This window comes from Bubalus kerabau, chromosome 23 (assembly GCF_029407905.1).
Source record: "Bubalus kerabau isolate K-KA32 ecotype Philippines breed swamp buffalo chromosome 23, PCC_UOA_SB_1v2, whole genome shotgun sequence".
In the NCBI taxonomy this organism is placed as follows: domain Eukaryota; kingdom Metazoa; phylum Chordata; class Mammalia; order Artiodactyla; family Bovidae; genus Bubalus; species Bubalus kerabau.
In genome coordinates this window covers 27,717,954-27,739,109 of record NC_073646.1, presented here as the reverse complement: position 1 = coordinate 27,739,109, position 21,156 = coordinate 27,717,954, and the positions used below count along the sequence as shown (strand labels likewise).

Sequence of the window (21,156 nt, the reverse complement as noted above, 5' to 3'; positions counted from 1 at the left end):
CACGCAGTGTGCAGGCTCTTAGTCCTCCAACCAGGAATGGAACCTGCAGCCCCTGCAATGGAAACATGGAATGCTAACCCCTAGACCACCAGGGCATTCCCTCAGTCCCTGACCAGGGTCCAGAGTCACATTATCTTCTGGAGCAGATTCAGAAGTATCCCTCTGCATAGGAAAATTCTCAACCCAAGAAGATATCTCCAATGACCATTCCTCTACCCCATTCCCTGTATCCCACTTCATGGTCTTTCCTGGTACCACCCTCATTTCCCAGTTTTACAGGCCAAAGTAGAAACATTAGCCAGTACTGGCAGTGAATCTCAAACTCTGCTAGAGACATACAGAAGAATCAGAAACATATCGAAAACTTTACTAGAAATATAGAGAAAAAATAACTGCCTCAGAGACTTTCCCCCATCCCCTCAGGACGCATGGACAGACAAATGGAGCTTCTAAGTCCGATGGGGCTGATCTTGATCCCCTTCCTCCTCCTCCTCCAGGAGTGAGGCGTCCAGCTCCTGGAGTCGCTGCTGCAGCAGGGGTTCTACATCTGGGCTGGGGGCAAGACTGGGAGGAAGGGTCCTGCCAGCTGTAGCCCGGGCCCCTCGAGATGGCCGCCGGGATCGAGGAAGACTGCTGTCCCGAAATTCTACAGTCCGCCGGAGCTTCCTTGAGCTGGTGAAAATCAGAGTCCCATTGCGCTCCCGGGGTTCCTCAAAGATGGTCTCAAAGGTCCTGGACCAGGCAGGGAGGAGTCCAGGTTACCAGCATGCCCCCTGATTCCAGTTTTCCCTCTGTCACCCCTAAGCCTTCAAAGTTTCTCACCTCCTGGTTGTGGGTGACTGGTAATTCTTGTTGGTGTAAATTTCTTCCAAGCTGAACTCCTTCTTGTTCAACCTACGAGCCAAGAGCAGACGTCACTGAGAAACCTGGGGCCAGTGGGCCTGGAGAAGGGATAAATAAGGCCTGGTCTATATTTCAGTTTCTTGGATCTGTCAGGAGCCAGGAGCGCTGCCTGAGGCAGACAGATGGTTCTACATGCAAACCACGTCCAGAACAAATGGAGTCCTCCAAGCTTGACTGAGAGGAAGCAGAGCCACACTCAGGGGACCTGAGCCTACACCTGCTTCAGATCCATGCACGACAAGCTTCTCACCTGACTGGCCGAGGCAGCCCCATTGGTGTGAGGTTTATTTGAGAACGGGCAGGTGTCCTGCGTATTCTGAATCGAGAAACCTTCCCGATGGTCTGCAGAGATGGGGCAGAGGGTAAAAAGTGCAGCGTGGACTCAGGCTCCCACTTGTCTCCTCCCCGTTCACCTGTACCCCTACCTTGGTCTCGGAATCTGGAAGCACCTGGTCTTCTGGGGCCCTTGGCTCCTTTCTCTTGGTTGAGCTCAACCTGTAGAGAAGGTCAAGGCTCAGAGCCAAACAGCATTCCCAGCTGCCTCCCCCTCTCCTGCCCACTGGATACTAGGGTAGGAGGCTAGGCCCCCTCCTGTGGTCAGAGCTTTAAGGAGGGTTTATCAAGAGCACTACCTGGGTTCTGCAGGTTCAGAGAAGGAAGAGGTGGATGCAGTAGACGAGCAAGATGTGACGAGGGGAGGAGAGCCTCCCACTCCTCCAAGAGGGAAGACCTCTTTCCGGAGACAGGGCCGAGGGGGTGGTGGGGCTTTGGCCATCTCTCCACCACCCACCGTGTGCCGCCGAGGCCGTGGCCGGCTTGAGGGGGCTGGAACAGGGGGCCAGCTGCAGGGATCTGGGCCAGGGGGCCCCAGGTCAGGGCAGGAGTGGCTTCGGCCCAGAGAGGGCTTAGTGAGAGTTGCTGGGGGGTTCTGGTCTTGGGCCCGCCATTGGCGGATAGGGGGCCGGGGACTGACTGTCACAGTGCCCTCAGAAGCCCCGGGCTGCCCAGCCTCTGAGATGGCAATCTTCAACTCCAACTTCATGGGGGGTGATGGGGGTGGGGGCCGCGGGGCTTTGTTGGGTGTGAGGAAGATGTCAGCAAAGCTCTCCAGCTTGGAGCGGACGGAATGGAAGAGGGGGGCCAAGCCCCAGGGACTGAGGCGGGGGCGTAAAAGGCTGGACGGCGGTGGGGTCGATGGGGGCTCCAGAACAGGATCTGGGGCTGAGGAAAGGAGAGGGTCAGGTGCTTATTCCTTAGCTGCAGGTGTCTAAGCCCCACTTCAGGAACCTTAGTCCCTCCCCCAAACACTAACCTTTGCCCACTGAGGAATAAGCCCAGCCCTAAAATACCAAGCCTTAAATTAAGAAGTTAAGCTTTGGTCTCTGAACTCTAAACTCCATCATCACACACCAAGCTCCGCCCTGAGAGGGGGTTAAGCCCCATCCCCACCTCTGCACCTGACACTTCTAAGCTCAGCTAGAATTTTCCAGAACCCTCCTTCTCATCCATCCGAGTCCTTACCTGGTGGTGGGCTCGCCAGAGGGTTTGCAGACAGGGCAGATGGACGGGATGGGGCTGGCAGGTCCCTGGACGGAGGCTTTGGCTGGTGAACCATCACCTTGGGCTCAGCTCTGGGGTGAAGGGGCAAGTTAAAGGCAGAGGAACCTTTCACATTCAAATCCCACCTGAGCCAGGACCTCCCCTGTCCCTTAATGCTTCTGAAGGTGCTGCAAGGAAGCACTGGACATGTAAAGTCTGATGCCCCTAGCTTTGGCTGCCTGGATAAGAGCTGCCACCTACACATCTTCATAATCCCTTCCCAGCCCTCTCACCTTCTCGCTGGGACGATGAAGTTGGGAGCCTCATCAGCAAAGCCCTGGATATAAACAGGGGGTGTTTATGGGGAGGCAGGGAAGCCCCCTGTGGCCTCCGTAGCTCCCCTATCCCAACTCTGTCAGTCTCCAGATGCCTGCCTGCGTTCATGCTAAAGACTTTTTCATATAGGTCTTTGTTCAGGCAATGTCTTCCAATCTAAAATGCCATCCTCCTTTCTCTGAGCAAAATCCACCCCATAGTCCTCCCACAACTTTCTTCTATGCCCAGTGACATGCCTGCCCCCAACTGAACCCCTGACATCTTTCCCTGAAGTTCCCATACCTCAGCTCGGGGTCTGGAGCTGGCAATGTCCTGCAGCATCACTACCAGGGTGGGCTGGTGCACCTGGTCCACCTTTTGTGAAGGCCCCTCCTCTGGGCCAGGTGTTGTCCTTGACTGCCGCCTTGGGGTGGAAGGGGGCCAACGGATACGGCTCAAGGGCTCTCGACATAGGTGCAATGGGTCGGGAGGCCTAGAGAGGGAACAGGAAGATCAGTGGGGCTCAGCTGTGTTCCCAGCTCCTCCCCCCCATTCTGCCATTCTCACCTGGCTTGTGGGGACCACGTGGCCTGCCGGGGTGGTGAGGCAGGCGGCTGGCTGCGAACAGAATCCTGATGGTTGCTGTGGTGTCGTGGGGTGGAACTCTCTTCCTGGGGCTCCAGGGGGACCTCAGAGAGTAGGAGACGTCAAGAGGAAGGTGATGGAATGAGGCTGGACCAAACAGGGCCTCCCTATGCCTAACAGTGCCCATGCCATCAAGATGACAGAAATAGTGGCTAGAATTCATTTGCAATCCCCAAAGAAGAGGTCAGTTATGGCCCGAGCTATTTGGTATGGGGCATGGGTAATGTCACCCAGGCTATTTGCATAAATGAAAAGGACAGGGTGACCTGGAGTGAGTCATTGCCCTAGTTGGGGCCTCAGTTTTTCTAATCTGTGCAATGGAGCCAAAGACCTCAGCCTGCTTCCCAAGCATTGCCTAGAAATTGGGCTGGGAAGAAAGCAGGGGAGTTTCTCACACTTAAGAATTGTGGGGATGTGGTTTTGGCACCAGAGACCTGCCCAATTCCAGGTTGGAGTAAGTGAAAGCCAAGCAAAAAAAAAAAAAAAAAAAAGCATTAGGGAGACTGACTGATGAGTGTGAGAATGAGGTGTTTGGACCTCAGTGATCTTCACTTGACCTAGTTTGACTTTGCTACTGAGGGGACCTGATGAAGAAGGGGGCCTCTCAGTTCAAGAGGCTCACCATGCGGGCAGCCATGACATCTTCCAGGACCACGGCCAGGACCCGCCGAGAGGCTTTTTCCAAGGGCGAAGGGGCCCCGAGAGGCTGCAGTTTCGGCCGTTTTGGGCTCTTGGCTCCCCATAATGCTCCAGCAAGGGGTTGGCGGCACAGACGCTGCCGGCCAGGCGTGCTGAAGGATGAGAAAAGCAGAGGACGGTCGCCTGAGCCTGTTGTTGGCCCTGTGGTTTCCCCGGTACGGCCACCAGGCTCCCCGTTTCCCGGGCTCAAGACAGGCGGGCGGGGTGCGCTCTCACCTGGAGTCCCCGGGCAAGTCCATGGGGGAAGCGGCGGCTCCGGGGAGTCCCTGGGGGATCCCAGGTTCCAGCCTGGGGTGGGGGGGGGAGCGGGGGAGCGGGGAGTGAGGGCCAGCCCCTCCCTTGGGGCTCCACCCTTCATGGTCCGCCCGCGGCTCCCGGTAGCCCACGGTTCGGAGCCCTGGGGCGCGTAAGGGCGCCCTCGCCTGGCTACCGGGAACGGGTGTCTCCCCTCTGCCGCCGCGGCGATCAGCGATCGCCCTGCCTGAGCCGCGAGAATCTGGGTTGCAGCGGTCCCAGTTCTCCCACGGCCGAGATTCCTGGGGCCTTTGTCCCTGCAGATTCCGCCCTGAGATCCCCGGGATCAGCTGGGATCCCAGTCCTCGGAGGCTCAGTTTCCGCCGGATCTCTCCACGGAGAGTGGCCGAGCACTCCGAAGCAATACTCGCACACGCCGGCGGCCCTCCCTCCCACCTGATCCCCTAGACTGGATCCCCGCGGACACAGTGCTCCAGCGCGGTTCCTCCAAACAGACGCCGCGCGAGTATCCTCCTCTCCCTGTGAGCTTCGGCTCCGCAAAGCTACACTCAGACAGAGGCGGCCCGAGCTTGAGCATCACGAACTCAGTCCGGATCCCCGGGGATCCACTGTCAAGCAGATAGCCCTTCACTCCAATCCCGGGAGGTCCCGCCCACAGACCCCCTCCCTCCGCCCTCCCCTGATCCCCGCCCAGCTCTCCCCAGCCCGGGTCCAGATGGTTCAAAAGTTTCTTTCCCTCCCTCCTCCCGCCCTCTCTCCAGCCGCTCGGTGCCCTCCCCCGCACGCCGCTCACCGCCGCCTCCCGCGGATCCCGGGTCTTCGACGGCTCCCACCTCCGGCTCCTTTAAAACTAGCCTTACCCAGCACTGCCCAACCGCCGAGGGCCTTCTTCTCGGAGCCTTTGGGCACCGCCCAATCGCCGGTCCTGGTCTTCCGGGGTGGTGAGAAACTAACTGAAGCCGCCTGGCGGCCATCATGCCTAGGGGTAAGAAGCCAATTGGGCAGTGCCGCCATTATAGTTGAACCCAGATTGTGCTGTCCTCGATGAACTTAAAGTGGACCGGACGGCGTCTTCTTTTCTGGCCGGTGAGTGGCCGAAGTCTAGGGCAAGTTTCTAGAGCTACTGAGGCAACTCTGGTGAAGCTAGACTGCCGCCACGTTTTTTAAGGGCATCTTCCGGTTCTTTCGTTCTTAGACCAATAAACGTGAACTGAGTGCTAACGATATGTGAAAGTTTCCTAGAGAGGCCCCATTGAGTCGGTTTCCAGTTCCATTCTAGGTTCCTGAATCACGTTACCAGGTTGCCAGGGAAAAGTTTGGCAGGGGGTGGTCGGGGCCAGAGATTAGCGCTGGTGCCGACTCAAGCTTCTTTGCTCGCTCGGTGTCCTGGAGAGCCTGGGCTGAGTCAAAGTGAGGAGGAGGCTGGGGCGTTCACTTCACCCGACTGTTATGTACCTCTTCCTGCAGGAGAGGAGGTTTCTATAGAGGACGGGTTCCCACGAGCACTCTGAAGAGGAGCCTGGCTGATGGGGTGTGTAAATAATCCTTAGCAGTAAGGGATCAGGGGTCCTGCTGCTTAGAGAGGCTGCTTCGTGAAACTTTTAAACCAGGAGCCTGCTGTTGGGGGTAGGTAATGGGCTTGTACTGGCTTCTGGACTGTGAACGCGCCCCCACTGCTTTACCAAAGCCCATGCCTCCACTAGTTCTCTTTCCCCAGGATTCGCTGGTACAAACTAGTACTTATTTTTCCTGATAGAACAAAAAAGACTAAAGCCTAAAATCGCGTCTGAATGAAGATGAAGACTCGGCCCAACATAATTCTCTTCTATGGGATTGAGTGATAAGAGTAATGACCCAGAAAGGATGATGTAAAAAGACCAGCACTGGTAAGTGTTGGTGTGGAACGTGAAGACTCCCCAACTCTGTAACGAAAGACTCAACCAGATAGGTGTCCTAGGACTACAGCCACTCTCTGTAGTACAAGGCTGGCTGGGTCCTCTGGAAATCCATCATGAGACTTCTGGTGAGAATAAGCAACAACTGGTTCAACTAGAAGTGTTCTCTCTTCCCCTGGAGCAGGGCTGGCTACACAGGTGCATGAGGAGGGTCCCTGCTGGTATGGCAATGCATCCAGCTCTAAGTAGAGATCCCTATCCATCTTGGTAAATTGAGAGGCCTCCTGTAGGCTTTCACTTAAACCTGCATGCTTAAACACAGAGGTATTTCCCAGATTGCAGGTTAATGAAATGCTTTCAAGGGCAGAGCAAACCTGATCTGAGTTTTGATTCTCTAAGTCTGCTGAAGAAGTCAATGCCAAGGGTAAAGGGAGTAGCCTAAAGAAGGGGCCTGGTTTCTGAGAATCTGGTTGGGGAGGGCTTGGCCCTCAACTCAGGCCAACAGTGATGACTCTTCGTACCCTCACAGTCCTGCCTCACCCTTCTTTGTAACTACCCTTTCAACAACTCTTACCTTATCCACTACCTGTGTACATACCCCAGGCAAGGCCAATGTGTGCTGATCAGTGATTAGAGGCCCCTCCCAGCCTTCAGTGGAGCAGGTGATGTGGCTGGAGATTGGCACATCCATGTATCTATTCTTCAGAATCCCTGGACCCTGTTAGACTCTGGGTCTCAGATCTGCTTAACTGGTCCTGGCCTTAGTGGTCTCAGCTGTAAAATGGGAACAATAAACCCTGCCATACTTGTCTCAAAATGGAATGAGAAGATCAAGTGAGAAGGCACATCTGAATGTGCCTGATAAATAAGTTAAGTCTCAGGCTGCAGGTAAAAAGAGGATGATAAATAAACTGCCTCTTCCTTCTCACAGAGTATGCTATCCCTTCTGGTCCTCAAGCCAGCTGCTCTGCTCAGTATCTTTGTTTGCAGAATCGTCTGGCCTGAGCTCTGGATCACCCAGGGTGGATTAGGTTGGGTTGTGGCCACAGGGTGTTGAGATGAGAGGAGTGCACTTAAAACCGTTTGCCAAGAACCACCCCTGTGGACTTCCCCCGTGGTCCAGTGGTTAAGAATTTGCCTGCCAATTCAGGGGACACGAGTTCGATCTCTGCTCTGTGAAGATTCCAGATACTGTGGGGCAACTAAACTCATGTGCCACAACTACTGAGCCCACTCTCTAGAGCCCGTGCTCCGCAACAAGAGAAGCCAAGGAGCCCGTTCACTGCAACTAGAGAAAGCCTGTGCATAGCAATGAAGACCCAACACAGCCAAAAGTAATATTTAATTAAGAAACAAAAAGAACCACCTGTGAGAAGTGATAGGACGCTTTGAGTTTGGGTTGTTACTCTGGTTCGAATCAACTATTCAGCAAAATTGCAATGTCTGTGTGCCATGCTGTGGCAAAAGACAGGTGCCTGTCCCGAGGAGTTTGGAGTTTATATGCCTGTATATAAGATGGCCGTTGGCTCCATTGCTTCCGTCAGCCTCAGTCCCCTCCACCGGGAGGTACTTAGTCCAGCCAGGTACCAGCACCAATTTCATTCCCCTAGTGAGGAGCTTTTTAGACCACCTCTGGGGGCTCTTTCACTCTGGTCAGCTACTTCCTAGAATTTTTATTTACCTGGGGAAGTTGGTCCTGCCTATGGTCTAACTCTTCTCTTCCCCACCTGCCACCACCTCTAACCTTGCCTCCTTTTGTGTGTGGGGAGGGTATGATAGACAGGTGTCAAGTTTGGAGGAACTGAATGGTGAAGTGAGGGGGCTTATGAGGAAGATGTCAGGGGAGGGGAGACGGTTGGGAGGATTGGAGAGAGTCGGGAAGGGGGAAAGGAAAGAAGATGTGGTACATGTTTAGAGTGGAATATTACTCAGCCATAAAAAGGAACAAAATTGAGTTATTTGTAGAGATGGGATGGCTCTAGAGTCTGTAATACAGAGTGAAGTAAGTCAGAAAGAGAAAACAAATATCATACATTAATGCATATAAGTGGAATCTAGAAAAACGGTACAGATGAACCTATTTGCTGGGTAAGAATAGAGATGCAGACATAGAGAACAGACATTTGAACACAGAGGGAAGGGGAGGGTGGGATGAATTGGGAGATTAGGTCTGACATACACACTAACATGTATAAAACAGACAGCTAGTGGGACACTGTTGTACAGCATGGGGAGCTCAGCTTGATGCTCTGGGATGACCTAGAGGGGTGACATGGGGGCTGGGTGGGAGGGGGCTCCAAGACGGAGGGGATATATGTATACATACAGCTGATTCACTTCATTGTACAGCAGAAACTAATGCAGCATTGTAAAGCAGTTAGTTATACCCCAATTTAAAAAAAATGGGTGAAGGAAGCTGCCTATTGGTATCTGAAACAGACATATAACACTGTGACAGTTATTCATTTATTACCTCTCAGAAAAAAAATGTCACTCTTTTGGCCTGCTCTATGAAAATGGAGCTGGACCCTAGAACTACTTTTTCTTTGCCAGCTGGCATCTTACTAAGTTTTATCAGTAGAGAGCTGGGGAACATTGCAGGAAGAAAGGGCTTTGCTTCTGGGTTCCCACTGTGCATAGCAGCCAGCAGCAACCAGTGACCAGCAACTTCCCCTGGTACACCCCGGGGTAGTTTGTAGTGGAGTGCCTCTGTGAGACACATTCCCATGAACAGTTTTCCCTGGTACCCTAGAGGGAAGATTTCCAGCAAGTTCCACCAGAGTGGCACTCCAGTGACTTCTGTGTTCTCTCCAAAAAATTCTGGATCTCCAGGCTTCCCTGGTGGCTCAGTGGTAAAGAATCTGCCTGCCAATGCAGGGGATGTGGGTTTGATCCCTCAAGGAAGATCCCACATGCTAAGGGACAGTAAAGCCTGTCCGCCACAACTCTTGAGGCTGCACACCCTAGAGCCCCAGCTCTGCAACAAGAGAAACCACCAGGATGAGAAACCAGCACACTACAACAAGAGAGCGGTCCCCAGTCACTGCAACTAGAGAAAGCTGGCATGCAGCAGTGAAGACCCAATGCAGCCATAGGTAGATAAATATTTTTCAAAATCCTGGATCTCAGCCCCTGGGAGGCCCAGATAGAGGCTCTTTCTTGGGTGCAATATCTCTAGCTGAGGGACAATGGCTGCTCTTAAAAAAACAGGATTATTTATGTATTCACTTGGCTATGTTGGGTCTTAGTTGCCATGCTTGGCTTCTCTTTAGCTGTGGTATGCCAGCTCTAAGGTGCTTGGACTCCGTAGTTGTGGTGCATGAGCTTAGTTGCTCCGCAGCAGGTAGGATCTTGGTTCCATGACCAGGATCAAACCCGAGTCCACTTCCTTGGAGGGCAGACTCTTAATCACTGAATCACCAGGGAAGCCCTAGTGGCTGCTCTCAGATCCACTCTCCTGTATTCTTTAGAATTCTCTTTACATCTTACTATTTCTAGTGGGCAGAATTGTGTCCCTCAAAAAGATATGTTCAAGAGACTTCCCTGGTGGTCCAGTGGCTAAGACTCTGAACTCCCAATGCAGGGGCCGTGGCTTCAGTCCCTGGTCAGGGAACTAGATCCCACGTGCCCTAACTAAATATCCTGTGTGCTGCAACTAGAAGATCCCACGAGCTGAGATTAAGATCTAGCACTGCCAAATGACCCCTAGTTCCTTTGACTGTGACCTTGTTTGGAAATAGATTCTTTGCAGATATAATCAATGAGATCATACTGGATTTGGGGCAGGGGGAGGGGCTCACGCCAATGACTGGTGTCCTTGTAAGAAGGAAATTTGAACAGAGATACACGGAAAGGAGAAGGTCATGTGAAGATACACAGAGAGACACGTAGGAAGAATGCCATGTGGTAACAGAGACAGAGACTGGAGTGATGCATCTACAAATCCAAGAAAGGCCAGAGATTGCCAGCAAACACTGAAGCTGGGAAGAGGCAAGGAAAGATTCTACTTAGCATCTCAAAGGGGGTATGGCCCTGCTGATGCCTTGATTTCAGAATTCTAGTCTCCAAAATAGGTTTGTGTTGTCTTTTTAAAATTGTATTTATTTATTCTTAGTTTTGGCTGCACTGGATCTTCATTGCTGCCCCCAGGCTTTCTCTAGTTGTGGAGAGCGGGGGCTAGTCTTTAGTTGTGACGCGAGAGCTTCTCATTGCAGTGACTTTTCTTGTTGGGGAGCACGGGCTCTAGAGCACACAGGCTTCAGTAGTTATGGCACACAGGCTTAGTTGCCCCATAGCATGTGGAATCTTTCTGGACCAGGGATCGAACCCATGTCCCCTGCATTGGCAGGCGGATTCTTAACCACTGGACCACCAGGAAAGTCCTTGTGTTGTCTTAAGGCACTCAGTTTGTAGTAATTTGTCATGGCAGCCCTAGGAAACTAATATATAATCCAATCCCTCATTTCTCTAACTCCCTTTTATAGTTGGGGCTTCCCTTGTGGCTCAGCTGGTAAAGAATCTGTCTGCAATGCAGGAGACCTGGGTTCACTCCATCCATAGACTGGGAAGATCCCTGGAGAAGGGAAAGACTACCCATTTCAGTATTCTGGCCTAGAGAATTCCATGGACTATAACAGTCCATGGGGTCACAAAGAGTCAGACATGACTGAGTGACTTTCACTTCACTTTTATAGTTGATTTTCTTTCTTTCTTTCTTTCTTTTTTTTGCCCCTTTGGCTGTGTAGAATCTCAGTTCCCTGACCAGGGATTGAACCTGGGCCACAGCAGTGAAAGCCCAGAATCCTAACCACTAGGCAACCAAGGAATTCCTGATAATTAATTCGTCCTTGTTGAAATTGCTGTGTGGATTCTCTCTCCCAGTTGCACCCAGACTTGCACCATCACCAACAGAAATACCAGTGTTTTTGTACTAAAGAAAATGGAATATCCGAATCTTGAAAGTTCCTGCTGCAATTAATATGAAAATATTTCAGAGAGAGTAGGCCATTTTTGAGAGAGGTTTAAAATCTTTATTGCGGACGTATTCCTTAAAGGCATTTTGAATACTCCTATCACACCTGAAAAACAATCAAAAATGAGAACAGATGGTGCCTGTGAAGAAGCTGACTCAACCAAAGTGGAGGATGTTGTGTTGGACAGCTGCCCTGTTGTCTCAAAGCCATTCCTGGCCTTCTGTGGTTTCAGGTGACGGCCAGCTCTAGACAACACTCAGAATACAAGTTTAGAAATGGGTGCACCTAATATTATAGGTGGGAAGGAAGAGAGATAAGGGTATCAGTAGCAGTGCTGGGGCAGGGAGGTCCATGACACGCAGAAAACACATTCACAGGGACTTCCTTGGTGGTCCAGTAGCTAAGATTCCGTGCTCCCAATGCAGGGGGCCTGGGTTCATTCCTTAGTCAGGGAACTAGATCCCATATGGTGCAACTAAGAGTTTGCATGCCAAAATGAAGATCAAAGGCCACAACTAACACCCAGTGCCGCCAAATAAATAAGTAAATATTGAAAAAAAAGAAAGCCACACTCATATGCCAAGAGCTTTGTCCTAGAGAAAGAGGCCTAGGTGAAGGAGGCAAGGGCCCAGGCTGGTCAAGAAGGCTCTAAATATGGGATGACATGTCTTTATTTGTTCAACACATTTTTAAAATGCCAACCACATGCCAGACACAAAAGAATACTATGGCAAGCAAGACAATGAGGGTCCTTGTCCACAGAGAGACAAGCAAACAGAATGGTGCATAGTGACATAAATGCTAAACTCAGCTTATATACAGATTCCCCAAAAGGACATAAGCGGAGCTAGAGAAATTCTCAGAAAAAGTGATGAATCATCTAAGAACTGAAGTAAAAGGGTTTGGGGGAAGGAGAAGATTGTGCATCAGTCAGTACAACTGTGCAAAGGAGCAGAGGATAAAACTCAGGAGGCTGCAGATAATTTTTGAGTGTCAGCCTTCCACAACTAATCCACATGGGCTTCCCTAGCAGTCCAGTGGTTAAGAATCTGCCTACCAATGCTGGGGACACAGGTTTGATCCCTGGTCCAGGAAGATCCCACATGCTGAGGAGTAACTAAGCCCATGTGCCACAACTAATGAACCCAAGTTCTAAAGCCCGAGCTCTGCAACAAGAGAAGCCACTGCAATGAGAACCTGTGCACCACAATAAACCTCATAACCCTTGCTCATGGCAACTGGAGAAAGTCTGCATAGGGCAATGAAGAAGCAACACAGCCAAAAATAGCATAAATAAATCTTTAAAAAATATAAATGTATAAAAAATGTCTTAAAAAGAACTAATGCACACCTTTTAGAATAAATGTGTTGAATATATGCTCCTTTTACTATGATGAAATAAACGAGTAGAGAAATAACCCATCTACAATCCTATTTTCTGAAAATCACTAACCCTTAATACAATTTAAAAGAAAAAGTCATTAACTTAAAAATACGTATCCAGTGGTAACCTGTACATAACCTAGAATAAAAATTACAGCTATAGGCAACAGTGAGTGAATTTTGAAGCAAAAGAAGGCAGATGTTAAAATGTGTGTGTGTGTACAAAATGATTCCATTTGTATTATGTTCAAAAAGAGGCAAAACTAATCTGTAATGTTAGAAATTGGACTAGTGGTTATCTTTGGGAAGAGTGGCAACTAAAAGGTGCATAAGAGGTTTCTAGGAAATGCTTTGGTTTCTTGATCTGGATACTGGTTGTGTGGGTGTGTTCATTTTATGAAAATTCATTGAGCTTACACTTAAGATTTGTGCACCTTTGTGTATATTATGCTTTAAGTGTAAAAAAAAAGTATATCTCAATATGTAAATGCTTGGGTAAGGCTTTTCCAAAGGATTTAGTGAAGTGTTCATATAGAAATATGCTTGCACCTACACAAAAGGCTTCCCTGCTGGCTCAGATGGTGAAGAATCTGCCTGCAATGCGGGAAAACCTGGGTTCAATCCCTGGGTTGGGAAGATCCCCTGGAGGAAAGATGGCGACCCACTCCAGTATTCTTGCCTGGAGAATTCCACAGACAGAGGAGCCTGGTGGGCTACAGTCCATGGGGTTGCAAAGGGTCAGACATGACTGAGTGACTAACACTTCACATATAGGATTTTTTGTTTAACTTTTTTAATTTTTAAAAATTAAAAAAAAATGTTATTTATTTATTTAGGCTATGCTGAGTGGCTTGCAAGATCTTAGTTCCCCAACAAGGGATTGAACCAGCACCCTCGGCAGTGAAAGTCCGAACCACTGGACTGCTAAGGAATTCCCTAGAATTTCTATGAACACAGCAGCTACAAAGCCTTTGACTGTGTGGATCACAATAAACTGTGGAAACTTCTGAAAGAGGTGGGAATACCAGACCACCTGACCTGCCTCTTGAGAAATCTGTATGCAGGTCAGGAAGCAACAGTTAGAACTGGACATGGAACAACAGACTGGCTCCAAATAGGAAAAGGAGTACATCAAGGCTGTATATTGTCACCCTGCTTATTTAACTTATATGCAGAGTACATTACCCACTCCAGTGTTCTTGCCTGGAGAATCCCACGGATGGAGGAGCCTGGTGGGCTGCCATCTATAGGGTCGCACAGAGTCGGACACGACTGACATGACTTAGCAGCAGCAGCAAAGTACATTATGAGAAACGCTGGGCTGGATGAAGCACAAGCTGGAATCAAGATTGCCAGGAGAAATATCAATAACTTCAGATATGTAGATGATACCACCCTTATGGCAGAAAGTGAAGAACTAAAGAGCCTCTTGATGAAAGTGAAAGAGGAGAGTGAAAATGTTGACTTAAAGCTCAACATTCAGAAAACTAAGATCATGGCATCTGGTCCCATCACTTCATGACAAATAGGTGGGGAAACAGTAGAAACAGTGGCTGACTTTATTTTTTTGGTCTCCAAAATCACTGCAGATAGTGACTGCAGTCATGAAATGAAAAGACCCTTACTCCTTGGAAGGAAAGTTATGACCAACCTAGACAGCATATTAAAAAGCAGACACATTACTTTGCCAACAAAGGTCCCTCTAGTCAAAGCTGTGGTTTCTCCAGTAGTCATGTATGGATGTGAGAGTTGGACTGTAAAGATAGCTGAGTGCCAAATAATTGATGCCTTTGAACTGTGGTGTTGGAAAAGACTCTTGAGAGTTCCTTGAACTGCAAGGAGACCCAAACAGTCCATCCTAAAGGAGATCAGTCCTGAGTGTTCATTGGAAGGACTGATGTTGAAGCTGAAACTCCAATACTTTGGCCACCTGATGCAAAGAGCTGATTCATTGGAAAAGACCGTGATGCTGGGAAAGATTGAAGGCAGGAGGAGAAGGGGACGACAGAGGATGAGATGGTTGGATGGCGTCACTGACTCAATGGACATGAGTTTGGGTAAACTCTGGGAGTAGGTGATTGACAGGGAGGCCTGGCATGCTGAGGTCCATGGAGTTGCAAAGAGTTGGACACGACTGAGTGACTGAACTGAACTGAACTGAGCAGCTACAAACTCAAGCTGTCACAGATGGGTTGTGTTGCTGATTCAAATTCAAGTGTAGCCATTTATGCAGTGATTTTCCAAAATGGCAAACAATTCTCAGCAAAATTCAAAACTAAACAAAATACAATCTTCCCTCCATATACACAGGCTTTCCTGGAAAGGTCAGGATTAAAACTGTACTTGTAAGTTTGTGCTTCTATATAAAGTAAATCCAGGTTCTGTACTTAGACAATCACAAACCTATTTTTACCTACAGAATGTCCATGGAGCATTCTGACAATGATGGGGAACAAAGGACAGTTTTTCACTGAGCAGGACTATCTGGTTCTGAGCAAGACAACTGATACCCTTGGGCCCACCCTTATCTATGTTTATTAGAAATTGACCATTCTCCCACTGTGGAATGTAAGCATCTTGAGAGGACCTTTGCCTGTGTTTTTTCACAGATTTATCCTAAGCTACAGGATTCAGAATAGACTGGAACTGGCAGGGAAAAGCCATGAGAAGGAAGGACTAGGATAACAGGATTTTACATCTGATATACTAGCAACACGAATGAAGTGTAGTTGAATAATCAACTAAAATGTTTAGGAAAAACAACAAGCTCTCTTGACTCAACAAATATGTGAAAATATTTAGCAGCCAGTTAGATGTGCAGGCCTAGAGAAGGATTTCTCAACTGCAGTTGGATGCCTGAAACTTTGGAAAATTTACATTAAAAATACAGGGTGTAACAAAGAAGACAGAAAGATGAGCTGAAAAATAAAACCAACAAAACAAAAAGGGATTCAGAAGCCCCTGGAGGAAAGTGGCAGAGTGTTTTAACAAAGAGGTTGGCAGGACTTGGAGAGAATTGCTTTAGCAGAACAATAGGACAACAGCCTGTTTGGCATGAATTTGTCCTAGGTGGACAGATGATGAAAATGTAGATGTAGCCCAGTAGCCAGTAAGAAGGGGAAAACAAATAATTTTTTCCCATTATTTCAATATTTTTGAGAAACTGCTGTGCCCGGAGTAGCTGTACAGGAGAATGGTTAGGATACATGGGCTTGAAAATCAGATACATTGGATTCTATTGCTTGTCCTTCATTTAGCAGTGTTGGGCTTCCCTGGTGCCTCAGCGGTAAAGAATCTGCCTGCAAGGCAGGAGCCGCAGGAAGCGTAGGTTTAATCCCCGGGTGGGGAAGATCCCCTGGAGAAGGAAATGGCAACCCACTCCTGTATTCTTGCCTGGAGAATCCCATGGATAGAGGAGCCTGGTGGGCTATATAGTCCATGGGGTCGCAAAGAGTCAGACACGACTGAAGCGACATAACACACACAAATGTTACAGTAAAGAGGTTCTTACTCGACTGAGCTTGAGCGCCCCCATTCCGAAAGTCCATGGAGTCGCAAGAGTCGGACACAACTTAGCGACTAAACCACCAAACCGCACAGTTGCTGGCACATGGTGTGGGTTGTTTTTCTTGTTACACTATAGTTATTAGATGCTCAGGAGCAACAAAAACTAAATTCTGACTTTATCCACTCAGCTCTCAGAGCGGTGGAGAAAAGGGAAGAGGGCTCTTCTGTAAGTCACTGAAGTCCAGCTAGTGTGTCAGGGACTTTATGCCAAGACTGTCAAGAAATGGACCGTCTCAGGGCCAAGATGTCTCAGAAGGAAAAGCCCTAGTGATTAGGTCGGAAAGAGCACTGGACTTGGAGCCAGATAGACCTGGGTACCAGTCACCCAGTCTCAATGTTTTTTTTTTTTGTTTTTTTTTTTTTAATCTTCTTATTCTTAAATAGGGCTTCCGTAGTGGCTCAGACGGTAAAGCGTCCACCTGCAATGCGGGAGACCTAGGTTCGATCCCTAGGTTGGGAAGATCCCCTGGAGAAGGAAATGGCAACCCACTCCAGTACTCGTGCCTGGAAAATCCCATGGACGGAGGGGCCTGGCAGGCTACAGTCCTTGGGGTTGCAAAGAGTCTTTAACAGGGACCACACTCCCTGCCCTCACATGGAGCATTGCTCAGGGTTAGATGATTCTAATGAGAAGGCTGTTTTGCACCTGGAACAATGTAGAAATTTCATAAAGGTGCTCAGTTCCATAAAATTGGCATCTCTCAGGACAGGAACCCAGTTCATTTTGCTGTCAGGACGCACTCTCTGAGGCCTTGGGGGTCAGCAGAACAGAGTCGACGTAGAATCTCCCAGAGGGCGCTGACCAGTGCGGGCTCCCTGCATAGTAACCTCCTGGGGACGCCTGCTGCAGATCTGCGAACCCGGCCCCCTGTCAGGCGTTACCTAGCAACAGCGTCCTGGAGGCTGGCCCAGGAGGCCAATCAGCGTGGACTTCGTTATTTCAGTGATGTAAACAGTCCAATCACTGGGCGTTGTCAGAAGACACGTCTTCCAGCTAATCTCCGCAAGCACCAATGAGGGGTTAGGAGTTTTAAAAGCTGGAGCTAAATATTTGGAGCTGGCTCTTATTTGATAAGATCATCTGAAGGAAACGAATGACTAGCTTCCGACTGTATTTGAATGATGGTTGTGAAGGCAGTCGCCGCCATATTCTCGTAGGGCATTTTCCGATACCTTTGTTCACTCTTGAGTCCTAGAGTGACCCACGACGCTACGATTCCTCTGTTTTGGCCGCAGCTTGGCCCCATGCGTAGCCAGATCCGGGCCGACTCAGACGCCGGGTCTAGCAGGGCAGTGCTCCTTGGCTCGGAAAAGAGAGTGGCCCTTGGATTGGGGCATCCAGGACTTGGGGACTGGAAGAATTCAAGCGCCGCACCAGCACCGTTCCGCACTTGAAGCCCAAAGCCTGGATCTCGCCGAGGAGGCTGTGAGCTGTGAAGGTTTACCGCCGCGGCCGAGTATTTCTTGCAGAAGTGAAATCTGAGGCGCAGAAGGCTCTTTACCGAAAGTGATGTAGAGACCTACGGCCACCTGGGGGCGCTCTGTGAGGGCCTTTCGTGGTCTCCCTGTGCCTAATTTTGCTTTTTATTCGTCTATTCATAGCGTACCTAATTAAGCGAGTTCTTAGACGAGAGCCGCAGAAGCGGATTACTCAAACCGGGCAAAATGCCTGAAGGGGAGAGGAAAAGAGGGCGCAGTGAGCTGAAGCTTGGGGAGGGGCTGTCCTAGAGTGTCTAGGAAGCCTTTTATAATTATTTACCACGATCATCTTGCTATGTCTATGACTGCTGCTGCTGCTAAGTCGCTTCAGTCGTGTCTCTGTGCGACCCCAGAGATGGCAGCCCACCAGGCTCCCCCGTCCCTGGGATTCTCCAGGCAAGACATAGTTTTTTTTTTTAACGGCTTTATTGAGATATTATTCACACACCATATAATTCACCCGTTTAAACGTACAATTCAATGGTTGTGGGGTTTTTTTTTGGTATATTTAGAGTTATGAAACCATCACCACAATCAACTAAGCACATTTTCATAACCCCTGAAAGAAACTCCTCAGCCATCACTCCTCCTTCTCTCCTCCCTCAGCTCCTGGCAACCACTAATCTGCTTTTGGTCTCTGTAGATGTGCCTTTTCTGGACACTGCATGTAAAGGAAATGTAAAAGATTTTGTCAAATTCTTTTTGCACATCTGTTAAGATGATTCTGTGGTCTTTATTTTATTGACACATGATGTATTACATGAATTAATTTTCAGATGTCATGCCAACCTTGCACCCCTGGGGTAACTCCCATCCAATCATGGTATATAATCCTTTCTATAACCCCACTAGAATGACAAAAAAGAAAACAAGAAAGAGGGGAAAAAAAGAAAAAAAAAAAAAAAACCTTCCTATTCCCGTGGCCTCAGCCCATGATAATCACCCAACCACCATGCTACTTTGTTTCTATGAAACTGGCTACTTTAGATACTTCATATAAGTGCAGCCATACAGTATTTATCATTTTGTGACTGCTTTATTTCACTTAGTATAATGTCCTCAAGTTTCATCCAAGTTGTAGCATGTTGCAGAATTTCTTAATTTTTTAAGACTGGTTAATATTCCACTGTTTGTAAACACCACATTTTCATTATCCATTCATTGGTCCACAGATACTTGGGTTGCTACCACCTCTTGACTATTGTGGATAATGCTGCTATAAACACGTGTGTGCATAAATATCTCCTTAAGACCCTGCTTTGACTTCTTTGGAGTATATACTTAAAGTGGAGTTGCTAGGTAATAAATTCTATTTTTCAATTTCGGAGGAACTGCTATACTGTTTTTGGTGGCACAGTGGTTAAGAATCTGCCTGCCAATGCAGGAGATGCACAAGATGGGGGCTTGATCCCAGGGTCGGGAAGATCCCCTGGAATAGGAAATGGCAACCCACTCCAGTATTCTTGCTTGGAGAATTCCATGAACAGAGGAGCCTGTCGGGCTACAGTCCATGGGGTCACAACAGTTGGACACAACTGAGTGACTGAGCATAGCTAGTTCACCTCTGGACTTGATGGCTTCTTATAACCAAATCACAACTAGCTATACTAATCATTGAAATTTGTTCTCTTTTTGCTGTTTTCAAATCATGTATGCTTTGTGTCTCTCTGCTGTGCTGTGCTTAGTTGCTCAGTCATGTTCCATTCTTTGCAACCCCATGGACTGCAGCCCATCAGACTCCTCTGTCCATGGGGATTCTCTAGGCAAGAATACTGGAGTGGGTTGCCATGCCCTCTTCAAGCGGATCTTCCCATCCCAGGGATTGAACCCAGGTCTCCCTCATTGCAGGCAGATTCTTTCCTGACAGAGCCACAAGGGAAGCCCTGTCTCTCTGCTGTACTATAATCTTATTAGTATTACTAGCTGTATTACTTATAGCCTATCTATAAGATTGTTGCCTCTTGCATTACCTAATGTATAACCAGGCCTCCAACAGAATTAATGGTGGCTAAATGTCTTGAGGCAATTGATCATATATATATAACTCTATATTAAATAATTGTAACAGTGTGACTCTAGGTATGAAGAAGCAACAGGGGAAAACATTTCCTGGTCCTATTCCAAAAATAGCACATTGGGTGGCTGATCAATAAAATCCTCCTCTGACCTAGGAATGAAAATTCCTGGTGCCATGGGACAAATTGATCATGAAATGCCTCTTAAACCTTACTTGAATTTATGACCAAGAGGGGGCCCTGTATGGGGGGTGGGGTGGGCCCTGTATTGGGAGTTCCCTGGTGGCCAAGGGGTTAGAATTCCAGGCTCTCGCTTGTGTGGCTAGAGTTCAATCCCTGATGGGGGAACTGAGATCTCACAAGCATGGGGGGTTACACCCCCCCACCCCCACCAAGAGGGCCCTATGGAAAGGGAAGATACCCTGCTATTCATGCCACAATGTTAGCATGAATAAATGAATAATGCATGAATGAATAAACCGCAAATGTTGCCCACCATCAAGCCATCAGCCACTAAAACCGCCAAGTCCCCCTGCTCCTGTCCTAAGGGGCACCCTGAGGGGAATTCAAGACGGAAAAATACAGGAAACATTCTATTCTTTAGGTACTGGGCTAGATAGATACAATAAGTTGCATATCTAAAGAACAATTTCAACAAGTTCCGATGCTCTTCCAACAGAGAAAAGCACAATATCATTAATTTGAAATGTCGGGTTTTTTTTTTTTGTGATCAGCAATAATCTTTTGATTTTATAATTATATATATATATATATTTCCAAAATATAAATATTTCCAAAAATATTTCCAACAAAATCTGTTATATATACTGGCTCCTTCCTCGGAGCAGTTCCTCAGAGCTATCGGAGAGAATATAGTCCTCAGTTAAGGTCCTTGAATAAAATTCAACTCACAAGTTTTAGGCTGGTGCGTTTTTCTTCAGTACCACAAAATCTTTGTTCCTTCTGCTTACTAGCAAGTACCCTCTGAGTTTTTCCTCATCGGTAAAACCAGGATGATAACCATCACTTCACACAGAAGTAGCAAAAAATAAGTTACAATGTGTAATATGTTGGGCGTGGTACCTGCGCACAGGAAACACTAACATTAATTCCCTTCCCCAAAGGGCAATAAGGAACTAACCCACTATCGGAAGAGAAAGCCAGGAAAGACAACCCAGGGAAATCGCGGCCCCCGGTTGGCCAGAGTGGCTCCGTCGCTGAAATTCTTCCTTCCCTCAGCTGGGCTGCACCTCTAGGGAATAGGGCCCGTTCCTGACCCCCGACAGGTTCGGCCCTTTCTGCCTCAAGACTCCTGGCACTCATCCGACCCGAGGGTCCAGCTTTTCTGCCCTTACGCTTCCGTTGGCTTCGTTCAAACTGGCCGCTTTCGGCATCACCCAATCAGAATGCTCGATCTTCGGCCGCCGCCCAATGAGCACGTGGAACGGGGGGGCGGAAAAGGGCGTGAAGCCCAATCGCAGCGCCATC

The 21,156-nt window shown here is 48.6% G+C and overlaps 1 protein-coding gene across 2 annotated transcripts; it reads right to left on the bottom strand.

Moving 5' to 3' along the window:
- Positions 1-351: 351 nt before the first annotated feature.
- On the bottom strand, positions 352-5,517 carry PRR14 (proline rich 14). 2 transcript variants are annotated; one of them, XM_055562616.1, is made up of 12 exons: positions 5,150-5,517; positions 4,318-4,389; positions 4,025-4,193; positions 3,325-3,446; positions 3,061-3,250; positions 2,736-2,779; positions 2,425-2,534; positions 1,536-2,124; positions 1,329-1,398; positions 1,154-1,245; positions 823-894; positions 352-732 (listed from the first exon to the last, which is right to left on the bottom strand). In XM_055562616.1, exons 1-12 carry the CDS (start codon positions 5,368-5,370, stop codon positions 450-452), a joined length of 2,034 nt encoding a protein of 677 aa, XP_055418591.1. In that variant the 5' UTR covers positions 5,371-5,517; the 3' UTR covers positions 352-449. The 2 variants fall into 2 exon arrangements, with proteins under 2 accessions (XP_055418591.1, XP_055418592.1); XM_055562617.1 differs by lacking the exon at positions 4,318-4,389.
- Positions 5,518-21,156: the final 15,639 nt, after the last annotated feature.

Excerpts from the sequence above, each read along its gene's own strand:
- PRR14 (XM_055562616.1), bottom strand. The coding sequence starts at position 5,370 with ATGGCGGCACTGCCCAATTGGCTTCTTACCCCTAGGCATGATGGCCGC. Across the intron at positions 4,194-4,317 it reads GACTTGCCCGGGGACTCCAG|CACGCCTGGCCGGCAGCGTC; the intron begins GTGAGAGCGCAC and ends CTCATCCTTCAG. Across the intron at positions 2,780-3,060 it reads GCTCCAGACCCCGAGCTGAG|GGCTTTGCTGATGAGGCTCC; the intron begins GTATGGGAACTT and ends GTTTATATCCAG.